We start from the raw sequence: 14,820 nt of genomic DNA, 5'->3' as shown, positions 1-14,820 counted from the left end.
AAGCCAGATTTCTGCCTTTACATTAACAAACCCTAAGAGGTTGCAGCTGACGAGTCCCTTTGTGTGTGTGTGTGTGTGTGTGTGTGTGACAGAGAGAGAGAGAGAGAGAGAGAGATATATCCTAAGTCATCATAATAGAAGTGTTTGTGACTTTCAATTCAAGCAGACATTTGCTTGACTTTTGCTTAGTCATTTGCTTAGAAAAGAAGCAACAACAAGATGAGAGATTATCAACTCATGCTTGCATGGATTCAGTAAACACTAGAACAGAAAATTGATTGTCATCACTGCTGACCACACACAGTTTGATTTAGATTTTGAGAATAAATAAAAAAGTGTTAATATAAGAATGACTTACAGGATAAATAAGACTAAATTCTACCTGCGTCAAGCGTAATTAGGGTGAAAGCAGATAAAGGCAATAAATCACAAATTTCTGCCACCGATAGAGTATCCATAGTGTATGAAAGAGGGTTTAGTTACTTAAATGATTGCATTTCTACTCAGCAAGATCACACGGACAGTTGACCAATATCCAGCAGACCTCTTTTTCTGAATTAGCTCATATGTCATGTTGAAACAGAGACGTGTGCAGACAGGGAAGTATTGGAGTCTGTTTCCCTTCAGACACAAGTTGCTCAAAGCTTTATCAGCATATTTCATAATGATTGTGTAGGACTGTAGGAGCCTCTCCGATCCAAAAACACTCATTCGCGGCCTACGCCCATCTTTCCTCCTCTCCTGCAGTGGCTTTTGAGACATGCTAATGAATGGGTAGCTGCAATAAGTCAAACTTGAAAGGGCGCTTCTCAGTGGCGATGACATTTGCAGTGCAGTGTTGCATTTTAGGAATGACAGTTGCATAATAACTTTGCATCTCTGCAATTATGGTTTAGCCACTATACACTGTTTTGATTGGATCACACCATAAACTTTAAAAAAAAATATTGGACCGGTCTTAATGGCTGCAGAGTGACAGTTTCAGTGGAGTTTATTCCCCCAATTCAAAGCCAAGCCAAACAATCGTTGTGTGGTTTCCAACCCAATGACCCCAGTGTCCACTAAAGCTTCATCTTTAGTTCTCTTCTTGACAGACATACTGTTTGTGTGTGTGTGTGTGTGTGTGTGTGTGTGTGTGTGTGTGTGTGTGTGTGTGTGTGTGTGTGTGTGTGTGTGTGTGTGTGTGTGTGTGACTGAACAAATACCTCAAGATTCAGCTCAGTGAGAGTTTGGAAATGTTTTTAATAACCTGTATCTGCTTTTCTGGATTTGGTGTAACTGTCACTTCATCTTAAAATCCCTAGAACAAAACTGTGTGTGATTGTGTGTGCAAAGTACTTGATGCATGAATGTTTGAGGGTCATCTGCAGCAGGATGTTATGATTTGCCTGATGCCTGCATAAAGAGCAGTGTGTGTTGTTCTTTTGATTTGTATGCACAAGTAACAGTCTGGATATTCCTGCACTGGGAGATTAGATATGTAGATCCAGAACAACATGAAGCATAATTAATAACAAGTTCCCATTAAAGATGTGTCACCCTGGATTTTTTTAAATATATATAATTAAAAACAAAAAAACAAAATAAGGTTTCAGGTGTGTTTACAAGTGTAAAGACCTGTACTTGAACTTTGCACATTGTGTCTACATACCTGTACACAGTTCTCTACATTCATATACATAGTATATTGTGTACATACATTTCTTACAATGATTTCCTCTTAATTTTTGTCTTTATTTTTATTTACTGTATAGTTTCTGTTCTGTTTTTTGTACTTCTACATATTCATCTGTCTGTTCTTTTTGTTCTTTGCACTAAACTAGCCTCAAAAACCAGCCTCTCCCAGAAATGCATTTCAAAATGAATGAAATGCAAAATGAAATGCATTTCAGAATGAAATGCAAAACGAAATGCATTTCAGAATGAAATGCAAAACGAAATGCATTTCCGGGAGAGGCTGGTTTACGAGGCTAGCACTAAACACCACGTCAAATTCCTTGTAGGTGAAATAACTACTTGGCATGTTGCTCAATGTTGACTACATCACGAGGGATAGGCAGCAAAACCCTGAGCAGGTGGCAGTAACGTGTAGAAAAAGATGTATAAAGACAATGATATACAGTATAGAATACAATCAGTACATTGTAGTAGAATACAATTAGTATTTCAATAAGGAATTAAAAAACTATTTGTTACTCTGATTTATTAAAGATGATTTTCACACGCTGTGATCAGACTCTTAAACTTTTTTTTTTTCCACAAACAGACATTGTCCCTTTTTTTCATTTGCTCTGGATGAAGAGAGTTTGCTGTCATGCTGAGCGGCCATGTGTTACTGTGTGCTCTGCCTTGCAAAATCCCAGCGGAAGGCAGACGAAACAAGATGCCAAATTAAGTCATTATCCTGTTAGTAATAGGCCCCTGTGGCCCCTATGGTCATTATTATAAACGCTCATTAATGTCGCTACATTTTGACACCCGTCTCCTTTTCCCATGGCCTTCAGTTTGTGCTCTTGTTGGTGAAAATAAAAAACATATTTTAGCCTCTTGCTCTCCCTTTATGGACTTTGTGTTTTTCATTTGTAATAGGCCGTTAGTTGCATGTGTTTCCTGTCTTTGAACTCTTTAGAGATTCAGGGAAAGGGAGAAGACGATGAGAATAAACAAGATAAATCTGCATTTTGGATTCATGGACTCAATGTGTTTCAGACCTCTGAAACACTAACTTGCTGTCATTTCAGAATGAAAACTGTTTACACAGCCCCCACAAAGATAAAGAAAGTCAAAAGAGCCCAGTCAAAGCACATCATCTTAAAATGCTAATAACCGTTTAGATGTTTGGCTTTCAAAACATTTCTGAAATCACATATCCAACTGGAATTGTATAAAGCACCAAAAATGGCATTATTCTGAGATTTAAAGTGGCCCACTAAGAAATACTGCATGGCTTGTTGTATCCACAAAGACTTAACGACAAATGGAAATTTTTCAATCCAAAGTGTCGCTGTGACCCAATCAGACACTTACCACTACAGAGCTGTGTGTGTGTGTGTGTTTGGTGGGGCACTGTACATTAAAGAGGTGTGTGTCAGTGTTTGTTCAGTTGTACATGTGGTTGCTGTTGCTCAACCCAGTGAGATATCTGCTGATGGACCAAGGGAGAAGTGAAAGAGTGAGTGTGTGTGTCGTGCCGTCAGCCAGAAAGGAAATAACCCATCCTGTTTGTAGATGGTATACTTCTGAAAAAGTTCAGCAAACCTAACAGGAGAGAAGTCTGTGTACTGTTGACACATTCACCAGTTCCTGCAAGGAACATGGAAAACAGAAATACTGCAATACTGATGAGTCATTAGGAGAAAAATCTGTGTTGAAATTATTTTGGAGCATGTGGCCAGTATTGTGAGGCGAGTGTTTCTGCTCCTGCAGGTGAACAACAACAGGTGAATACTGGATAACTGGTCTCAATGTCTCCTGCTATGATACAAGCTCAGTCTCCTCTGTGAGAAGCTCTGTGCATTGTGTTTATTTTTCATCCCTAATGTCTACTCACTGGTGCTTATGCCACTCAGCGTCACTGTCACTCATGTGTCGTATGTAAATCACAGAGACCCAGTGACTAAACTCTCTACTCACACACAATGCTGTCAGATCTCCTGTGAGTTTATAAAATGAATAGAGCAGGACCGGAAATATTATTTTTTTGATTCCTCACAAGCTTTTCAATCTACAGTATCCTCACCAGTTGGTAGCGGTGCCTACATCACCCACAATGCAACTCGTTGCAATTGTTCTTATGGGTGTTTTAAATGAATATAAAAAAGTAGGGTTTCTCCAATTTGAAAGTCATTCTCCAGATGTGTCATAACAAAGTATTTTAATATTATTTTCCACAAGTACAGTGAAAAGTTAACAAATCTTGAAATGTGTTCTCATTGTACACTTTTTTTTTTTTAAAAATTTGGATTATCTTAAGTGGAGACAGGTTCGTCTTAACAAGAGCTTCATCTTCTCGTTATCGTTGCACTTAATAACCTCCCATTTTACCCTGTTGTATAGATCCAGTCCCCTGTGTGATGTATGTGTGTTTAATGGGTGAGTGAATGTTTTTTTTCAATGTCTGGTGGTGTACATTGCTGTTAAATGTTTGATGGACTTTCCCCTTGGGACAGTAAGGGCATCTATCTGTTTGCCTACAGTATATTTTGCAGCAATTCAAATGTTTTGCTGTTGTAGTTTCTGTTTGTAATTGTTTTTTTTTAAAGTTTGACCTGAGGCCTGTACTGCGAAGGAGGTTCAACATGGCCAGGCTTTGTGTTCATCTTCCAGCTCAACAAAACCTCAAGTCCCGGCCCAGGTTAACACAGTACTACGAAGCTGGTTATCAACTTGGGTTGTTAACAGGGGTGGACTGGGACAAAAATTTGGCCCTGGACTTTTTGGTCCAGACCGGCCCACTATCTGCGCGCGGATATTTTGCCAACTAGCACCGTTGATGTACATACAAACACACAAGCTCTTAATAACACCATTACTAAACAATATACAATATACAACAAAGTAGAGGAATAGTGTGGAATAAGTTAAGTTTGGACAAGATTACATGCACATAATGAGTCTGCATGCAATCAGAACTTTGGCTAGTTGGCTAAAGTATGGAAAACAATAGTACAATGATCTGAAAAATGGACAAACACTAATTTTATCTTAGAAAGACAGTACAGCTCAACATAATAGACAATGAAGCATGATACTTGTAATTTGTGTACTGCATCATGAGTATTATGTATGCAGAATGATGTTTTACTGTAACAGTAGTTAATAAGTGTTTTATTAATTTTAACTGTATAATGTTAAACTGTTGAAAGGACAATAAACCATAAACACTGACTGAAAAAAATATGGAAATCATACATATTTGTTAAGTTGTTAGCTCAATGTCCTTCTTGACCAAATTTGAGTGAGGGCACTTTAATAAAAGCAACTAAATTAATGAGGATAGTATATGAATATAGTTATTGTTTTCCAATACTTTAGATAACTAGATTTAGCTGTAACACACCACACCATCAGAGTTATTAGCTATAGCTATTTATTATGTCAAGTAACGTTCATAGCAACCGTTCTGGACCATTTACAGTATTTTAATGAATTTTAAGTTTATCCACACCATTCTGGAAAGCACATACCTGCTTAAAATGGTATCACTACCTCCTTCACATGGTTGAGAGTTTTCCTCAACACTTATTTTTTCAGCCTCCTCCTGCACCATAAGGGCAGTGGTAATGGGAGCTTCACTCTCTTCAGACTCACGTGAAGGACCTGCTGCTGCAGCTGCAGCATCAGTGCCTCTAGCCCTGCCCAGGCGGCCCCTGCAGCAAACATCTGCGTAATTGTTGTACTTTCAGCAGTCTGTGCTGCTAGAGCTTTTCTTTTTCTGTTACTTTCCTCCATTTTTCCGCGCCGCCTTTGCGTTTTTTTTTACTTTTCTTTTCCGTTTTCGTGCGCTGCTGTTTTTGTTTTTTTCTCTCTCTCGCTCTCTCTCTCTCTCATCATGACTCCTCATCATTAAAAGTGATTGGACGAGGGGGGGTGTAGAACATGCGTGGGTGGGACTCCTGGGCCTCTGTAGCCTCTCATAGGGCCATTGGGCCAGGTAGACAAGCCACTGGGCCAATCGTCACCTCTCTGCTGTGTCTGCAGCTGAGCACTGTGGGCCGAGCCGATGCATGTCTCTCTCCCCGGGCCGGGAGAGTTACAATAGGTAAGGCGAGGCATGGCGACAAAAAAGTTAAATAAATAAATAAATAAATAAAAAACGGCCGCCTATCGGCCCATTAGTGACCGGCCCACCGGGAAAACTCCCGGTACTCCCTATGGCCAATCCACCCCTGGTTGTTAAGTCCGGCTCTCAGCTTTATGGTCTGTGCGTGTTCACATCAAAGGGAGCGTTTGGCGTCATATGATTCTACTTCCGCACGAAATTGATCCACAACGGGCTGATTTCAGCCCAGAGGAGTGCAATTGTTTTAATGGAGAGAGTATGAGCGATATTAAAAAAAAGCACGATCGCAGCCTGAAGCATCAGTGTTGCTGCAAATACGAGGCTGCTTTTAATTTTTCTGACAGCTCTTGCGCTACTTATATGAAGCTTTATCAATTTAAACTAAATAAACTAGAGCAACATCAACTGTCATTTTAAATTGTGTTTTATATTGTTATTTCACTGATGGCAATTAGAACGCGAGTGTGTGTTTTATTGGAAGCGAGGCTGGATAGGTTACAGTAAGGTTTTTTTTTTAGGTGCTGTAGCTACAAGCAAATCTCATAAACAAAGACCTTTTTAAATGTGAAAACAGCGGAGACTTATTCAAGATTGCGTTTGGGCAACACTGAAATATAACAGGCGAAACATCAGAATTAATTTATTCACGGCCACATTAAGTGAAATTATTAACTTTACCGATTATCCATCTGATTATCCGTCCTGCTGCAAGCGAACAACTTCTTTCAGTGGTGACTGACTGTATATAAAAGTAAAATATAGGCTATATAATGAGCTCCTGACGCTCAGCTCAACGGGTGAGGAGGCGGAGACAACTCTCAGCGGAGACGCTCAGAGAGAAAGTAAACAGCAGCGGATCAGCTGATCTCTCCCTCCGTACAAAAAAACGCTCCGTTCTGATCCAGCTCCACTGGACTTTCAAAGTAAAGGTGCCGCAAGCTGAATGAGTTAAATAGTGAAACAGCAGCGCTTTTATAGCCGGTTTTATGATTAAACTCTGAACATAACCTGGTCGGGACCAGGTTATGAGCTAAGCATAAGTTACCATGGAGATCTAGCCGGGTTAAAAGAGAGCCACCTTCGTAGTACAGGAGAGCCTGGCTTTACACTCAACATACCTCGCTAACCCACTAAACTGGCTTCACAGTACACCCCGTTCTCTTGTGTGGATGGAGAAGCTGAGTCAAAGTTTCACAAATCTGAACAAGCATAAAATGTAATATAATGTCTAATATACATTTATATTGTTAAGTGGAGCAGTATTGTCATTTTACATTCTCTGAACTTCACCTGAATCCAGAGCTCCAGATTTCCATTTGTGATCCAGGGATTATATGTGTCTAGATTGCTTGCTATTGTCACAACAATCTTTGTGCGTTTTCAACAAGTTAGGACTCAAATTTAAACATCTCTAGTAAGCAGCAATAACAGAGTTTGTTTTAGGAGAGCATTCCTTTGTAATATGGTAATTTTAGTGATTTGTGACTCAAGTAGATGAACTGGGGAAAGAATCTAGTGTGTCTTAACATGAGACTGGTTTATCTGTTAGTGCTTTCAGTTTCCAGAGAAAAGTAAAACAGCTACCAGAGTGAAGATACATAAAATGTAAACACAGTTTTCAGTCTGTGAAATAAGGTCACACAAGATGATCTTCCTTTTATAGGAAAATTTTAATAGTTATTCAATGTTCTACATTTTACAGTAAATATACAATTACAAACTTGGCTTAGTTATAGTACTAAGATCACTAACTGATCTTAAAAAAAAAAAAAAACCCTCAAAAGAAAACAAAACGAAAAAACCAAAAACAAACAAAACAAACAAAAAATAAACCATTAAAAAAAAAAAAAAAAAAAAAAATTAAAAACAGATTTACACTTCATATCACAAGCCTGACATAGGTCCTTCACTCTGGACCAAATAGCTAACATACAATTCACTTCTCTCAACGCTGAACAGACGTTGGGCTTCAGTTTCAAACACAACCATACGGTAACAGATATACCATAGCATGTGCAAACTGGGTACCAAACTAAAACTTCCAAAGATGGGGTTGTTCCTAATACTTGTATCCTTGGGGGGATACAAGTATGTTTTTGTTTTTTTGGAAGACAAGGAATTTCCACTTTTTGCATCACATTTAGTGTCAAATTAAACTAAGAGAAATCTCTGACAAAGTGAAATTAAAAAAAGCTGCAGCAGAACATCAAAGACATTTAAGAGCCTACTATTCACTGTGATAGTAGTGTTTTAATTTATACTCATGAAAAAAAACTAAGACTTACCAACTGCAAGGCAAAAAAGAGGAGAGAGGGGAGAGGGAAGATAGAAGGAGAGTAGAGGAGTTGTGAATGGTTCTGGGTGCATTTTCACCATCAATGTGAAGCCGCGAGAATAAAATATAGTGGAAAGAAAAAAGAAAAAGAAAAACACTGAGTCATCCTCAGTAGAGTTACAACCATTCAATGTTTAGAAATGTCACAGAGTAAAATTATGATAAAAGACCCATGATTAAGACAACTTTGCATCACCCACCCTCCCAAAAAGAAAGAAAGAAAAAAAAAACACACATTGAAATGTTCAACTACTTTCATTTAAGTGCAAATTGAAAATAAATGAGAGGCGAGGAATGGAGTGAAATAAAGAAGCAGTTTCACCACCCTGAAAAACAATACTCTGCTCTGTGGGAGTCGTTTTTCATTCAACTATCCCGAATGCTCTGTGGTTCTGCCTCTCTACAGAGCCGCCACATCCCAACAGTGTTACAGTTTTTATTCAAGAGCATTGGTCCACAGCCAGTAAAAGAAAATGATTCCTCTTAGTTACCTTAAATAAATCAACTCCTCCAAGAAGAACAACAAATAAAACCGTATTTGATGTTGTTTTAGTCATCTAAAATGGCAATTCTTGAAAAATGTCCAGAACAAAATAAAAAGACATTTCATCTGGAAAAAAACACCCCCCTTATATAAATCAATCTCAGAGCTCAAAATGTGACACCCAATTGTGATTCTAAAATGAAAAGGATGCTGATAAATTATTAATTTATCATGCTGGCTCAAATGCCACTTCTATACTTTGTCACTAGTGACATCTAGTGTTTAAAAAGGCTCAGTGGGATATCACAAACGTCAAAAATAGTAGATTATCACACTATCATTAACACCAATTTAATGACCGTCATATAATAATTCAGTATTATACTGCTATTCAGACGGGGGGGTGGTGAGGGTAGCAAAGGTCAGATAGAAAGCACATAAAGGCCAGAAACAAGAAGGCATGAGAGCAAAGAGGTTAAAGGAGCGAGGAGAGAGAGGAGGGAAGAAGCAGAGCATATGATCTGACATCATTTTGCATCGCTGAAATGTAGCGTTTGAGGGGATGCAAAATGGCCTCTGAAGGGAGTTTGTGGCACAAAGTGAAAACGGGATAAACAGGAACCGGGGCAAGAAAGAGAAAAGTGAGGCGGACAATATGCATTAACAATGTGAGAAACGGGACAGCAATAGGAAAACACAGATTCACAGGAAGCAAGACATAACAAGGACTCGGAATTCACCAGTTACTTAGGAGAAGAAACTAATATTTACTAAACAACAGGCGGTGAAATATGGCACAGAACAAAGGGGCATGGAGGCTGAGGGTCGTCAAGACATCATCTGATAATATCTCTGCACCCACGGAGCTGAAATGGACGGCGGACGTGGCGTTCCGAGAGCATCTGTGGTAACCTCTCTCTTTCTATCTCTCAGCCAAAAATAATTGCCACCCATTTCAGCTCTGTCGTTCATCCTCTACTTCCTCAAGGTCTGCCACATCAGGCAACAAATCTGAATAAAATGTGGGTATTTTTGGTGACGGGAATTTCCACAAGTCCCTAACATTATTTACAGACCTTGTGTTTACTTCTCCCCCCCTCAGTAACAGTTGTAGAGGACAGAGATGCAGAAGAGGTAAAAATAATAATATATACTGAAAGCACAAACAGTAGCTGCCACACTGATGCAACCATGCTTAGCTAGAAATACATTACTGTACCACTTGCTGTATAAATATACTGCATTTTTTTTTTTTAAACGTAGAGATCCAATGCTATAGTGAAATACACCTGAATATTATGCATACCCATTATGCTTAATTGACCAGAGGGAAAGAAGAAAGGAAAACAAACAAAACCCCCCATAAGATTTAATTGAGAAATACTGACAGAAGTAGTGGTTGGTTAAATAAATCCTAATAACGAGTAACATCACTGCTGTCGCAAGAAAATCCAAATTCTGTATTTTTTCAGATCCTTACACGGTGGGTACATTTTATGACCCTCATTCCTCTAACGTCCACTTGATATCTTCTAAAATACAGGGGGTCGTTTTCAAAAATAAGGCTCAAGGATGTACGGTTTTCATCCGACAGCGGGATGATGCAATATTTTCTTGAGAATTATCCTACTAGTGTACAAACATCTGGACTAAGAATACCTCAAACACTCGACCTTATTGTTTTATTTTTAATTACAATATAAATTGCTTCTTCCTCCCTCTTGCACTACAAAGCCTAGGTACCTGTTACTTAGCATTAAATCGTAGTCATCAAGTTTTCTTATGTTGTGCAATATTTCCTCACAAAATTATTCAATACCCCAAATTTTTCTTTTGATATGTTCTACTCTTCTTAGCAGTAACTGTAATAATTATTGAATGGAGGCCGCATACAGAGCCTGTGATCCATATTTAGAGATTACAACAATAAGCTTCTTTTTTTTTTTCTTTTTAAATCAATTCAAAACGCTGATAAAATAATTACTGTATGTTAACAGTTGGAGGCATTCCCTCTTGTTTTATTGCAATATTAAATCACTTCAACTACATACCCGCACAGTAAATGCTTTTCAATACACCAATCTGTACTCTACAGATCATGAAGTTGTGATTTGAATCTTTTTTTTTTCTTTTTTTTTGTAAATCCTGAAAAATGCCACAGGCCTTATTCTAAATATTAAACCCCACCACCACCACCACAACCACCACCCCACACCCCCCATTGTCTCCAACCAAGGACCAATAAACAAAGACTCAGTGAATAAGATACATCATCATACCGCATACTGGATAAGCAAAGAAGCAATGGTTAACAGCTATATATGTCCATGTTCTTACAGGCTAAAATATTTTTTCATAAAAACGACTATTTTGATAAAATTAAGGTTTACGCTGGATTTTTAAAAATGGATAACAATGTTGAAATGAAGTCGGTCCAAGCAGATATGTGTAAAATCTCTGCTGTAAAACGCCGTAAACAAATGGGCGACTCTTTTTTCCCCTAATACTGCTAAAAAGTCTAAAAGCCTCACACTGGCTCTTGAAGGTGATGCTGCTCTTTTCTCCCTCCGCTAAAAGAACTACCGTAGGATTACCAATTTTGACCCAAATAATGAACTATTGTTATGACATGGACCAGGTCTATCTGCATTAGTCTCACACAGGCATCCACATCATGGGTTTGGTCATTTCATCACTCACAGCAATGAGAAATGGACTACAGAACTGAATCCATCCATCAGCACATCTCTTTGACGAGTCCTTTATTAAGTGAGTCTGGGTTTCTCTTCACAGAGTGTTTGGTTATTAGTCCTGGCCTGGCAGAAGGAACGAGGAGGAGACGCTATAATCACAGAAATAAATCAATGTACAATACATAACGTGCAAAAATAGCAGAGTGTTAGTGCAGCTTCTTGCAGCTAAGATGTCACAAACTCAAATGTCTTGTACCTTGAAATGAAATAAACGACTGTGAGTATGTCATCTCCTCCCCTTTCTTCTGCTCTCCCCGTCTCATCCTGCTCTCCTTGCCTCGTGCCAACACAATCCCTTTAAACTCCTTCTCTGCTGGCTGTGTCTGCCATGCACACCCCTAGAAATCCATGTGTGTGTGTGTGTGTGTGTGTGTGTTTGTTAGGTATTGTGTATGTATGTGTAGGTATGTGTGTGTGTATTGATCAGTTAACAACAGAACTGGAGGTACTGTACAGTAAGTGCCACTAAATGATCATCACAGATGCCTGTGTGTGTCTTTATATATGTGTGTAGGTGTAAGAAAGTGTGCACGACCACCCATGCTGTTGACACGGTTAGTATAAATATTTTTTTTTACATTATCTTAATGTATTGACCTACGCTAACCACATTAAAAAAAAATGCTGACAGGACCCGAATGACCCCCGTTTGTTGTCTATCTAGGTTAAGATTTCAATAGTGTCACAACATACTAGCCTGCATAGTATGTAGCATGGAGATGGTGATGTTTTCTTAAAAGTGTGTAATAGGCGCTACGCTAATGTGGACACGGCGGCACACGCAGCATGATGGGTGATGGTCGGTAAGTGCTCTGCTCGTAGCGACACAGAAACTTACATGGCGACGAAAACGACAGGGATGACTGACAGACTACTGCCGGACAGACATCTACGTGCTGGAAGACGACTGAGATTTAACTCAAAATGAAACAAAGGAGATTGAAAAAAACAGACTGAAGAAGAAGTAAGAACATAGGTAGGGGGAAAAAAAAGTCAGGTTAAGGTTCAGGTAATTTAGTTGAGTGTGGTAATAAGAAAATATATTTAAAAAATTAAATAACCCAGAAAAAAAAAAAAAAATCCTAATTATGTTAAAACCTTGTGCTGATATCTAGTCGTTAGAAAATTTGGCAGCATAAGTCAGTAAGTCTTTGTAGTGAACGATGGAGATGATAATGAGGAATAAGTGCCCAATATTTTCCAGCCAACTGAGCAGCAGCAGGCAGGACCACACACACCAGCACAACACAGAAACAGGAGCGACTGACACCCGTGATTGATTAAGAGTCCTTCTGGAGTTCCAATGACAGACACAGCAAAAGAAAATGAGGAAATAAAATAAAATAAAATAAAATAACCATACAAAATAAAGTAATGACTGGTTGGCAAATGAAGAGAGAAAAAATAAAAAATAAAAGCAGCTTTTGTAAAAACGTTAGAGAATGTCGCATAATAACAATAACAATAATAGTAAAGTGGCTGTTGCACTTTAGTTTTGTTCTTGCAGACAGGTGCCGAGTTCCCATGGTTACCAGTGGGAGCCCGTGTAAGATTTGAGCAGTTGCATACGATGGTGGACTCCAGATCTGGTGGGAAAAGAGGAGCGGACGTAAACATTAGCAATTGATTTAAAGACTGCAGCAGACCATCAGAAAGAGCCAAGAGGCAGCACAGTTTGTTCAAGTCAGACAGAGACAACAGAGGAACAAAAGGAGGAGGAGGGAGGAGTGGGGGAGGAAGCAGATGGAGGAGGGAAAACTGCTGTAGTGAGGAACATCTCAAAGAAAAAAAGAAAAAAAAAACAGCAGGAGGGCAGACACTCACATGATGGGTGGGCTCTACCAGTGAGGTGGTACATAGCTGTACCCAGGTGTCCCTTGGGGCCTGTAGGTTGGCACAGTAACTGGGTGTGCTCCAATTGGGGGGTGCTGGGGCGTTGTCAGCAGGGTCCCTACAGGAAGTTAGCAACACCATTAATGAGCTTTTGCCATTTATGAATCCATCAACAATCCATCTTTTCCACAGATTAAAGGGATAATTCAACATTTTGGCAAATTGGCCCATTGCCATAATCCCTATAGTCATAGCAGTAGGTTTGTTACCTTTAATTGTCGGTGCAAGCTATTTTTTAGAACGGTGAAGCAGAGCTGTGAGCTGCTCTGAGCTACACTACGGAGGCCAATTGGATTTCCTGGTTTCCCTCATCAAACTCATCACATACACAATCCAACAACTCCAAAACGCTCTCATGGACAAGTTGTGACCTGCACATTCACTACGCTATGAGATAATAACAGAACGTAACGAGACAGAGTTGTTTTTGAGGAAATGCAGAGACTGCTGCTGAAAAACTGCACTGAAAAGGTTGACAAATAGCAAAAACTGTTGATCATAAATGAGCTGGAATGTGAGTTTTTGTGCATTTTTTTGGTTAACAAATCAGTTGCCAAGAACATTTTTGTTTCTTTTTGAATACATAATTTTAGGTCTAATTTATCTCCTGTGGTTTCAAGATATTCTATCGAGACCCTGCTAAGCTCTCGTGGCCTTTAACATATGCAAGTCTCACCACAACCATTTCACCCACATTCTCACACGTCTCACTCTAGCATTTCATGCCACGACATGTCTGGAAACTGGAATAAACATATTTAGAGTTGTTTGGTTTTGGCCCTACCTGCGCTCATAGCCATGGTTGTCCCAGCTACCATCCCCATGGCAGCCATGCCGTTGTTGCGAGGAGTGGGTACGGGGACGGGGGCGGGGTACAGGGCTGTGGAGGGGATGCTGTTGGGCTGCACCACGGTGGTGTGGTGGATCACATGTGGCTGTGCCGCATACACTGGCTGGGTATAGTACGCTCCCTGTCAGGATCAACACAGGTGTTAGTGGGGGTTAGCTGAGGTTGTGTGACTGTGTGTGTGTGACATATAAAGCAGGAACAAACACAGTAGATAGAAATCACCTTGGAGATGGGCATGTTGCCTATCTGGCATTTTGAACCTCCCTCACTTCTCCACTTTTCTTATCAAATGCCCAGTTAACAATTACAAAACAGTGACATGGCCCTGCTGTGTGAAACTGCATCTCAAACAATGGTGCAGCTTTCTTATCTGTTGTCAATCTACTTTGTTAAAACTAACAGCTACTGATATAGCTTATGCATTTAATTTCTGAATCTCATCCAGATTGATTTCTTTGGTATGAGTCGCAACAACATAAAATCCATTGCTCACTCTCTAAGAATTCTTAATTAAACTCCAGAACTAAACATGTAATAATATTGCAGCAAATAGAAATTAAATGTAATTTACGTGATTAGTTCTGCAGATTGGAAGCTACGTGACGTCCAATTCTTGTTTAAAGCTGAAAATCTAAATGTCTCATTTGTCTAGGTCAAAGGCATCTCTAGGCAATTGACTCAAGTCGGACTGGCTAGTCTACACACAAACTGATGAAGCCACTT

The 14,820-nt window shown here is 39.3% G+C and overlaps 1 protein-coding gene across 2 annotated transcripts in view; it reads right to left on the bottom strand.

Annotated features, from left to right (window-relative positions):
- Positions 1-7,433: 7,433 nt before the first annotated feature.
- The window catches only part of fam168a (family with sequence similarity 168 member A), a 32,678-nt gene continuing 25,291 nt past the window's right edge, over positions 7,434-14,820 (bottom strand). Inside the window, exons 6-8 of one of the 2 annotated variants that reach the window (XM_085795514.1) lie at positions 14,032-14,218; positions 13,179-13,305; positions 7,434-12,940 (exon numbers count right to left, since the gene is read on the bottom strand). In XM_085795514.1, the coding sequence (XP_085651640.1) occupies positions 13,193-13,305; positions 14,032-14,218 (300 nt within the window). In that variant the 3' untranslated portion in view covers positions 7,434-12,940; positions 13,179-13,192. The remainder of the gene's footprint in view (positions 12,941-13,178; positions 13,306-14,031; positions 14,219-14,820) is intronic. The other variant, XM_085795515.1, reaches the window with a different exon arrangement.

This window comes from Trachurus japonicus, chromosome 13 (assembly GCF_045865225.1).
Source record: "Trachurus japonicus isolate A0001 chromosome 13, Traja_1.0".
In the NCBI taxonomy this organism is placed as follows: domain Eukaryota; kingdom Metazoa; phylum Chordata; class Actinopteri; order Carangiformes; family Carangidae; genus Trachurus; species Trachurus japonicus.
Note: the sequence above shows the minus strand (reverse complement) of the source record. Positions and strands in the feature narration are given on the sequence as shown.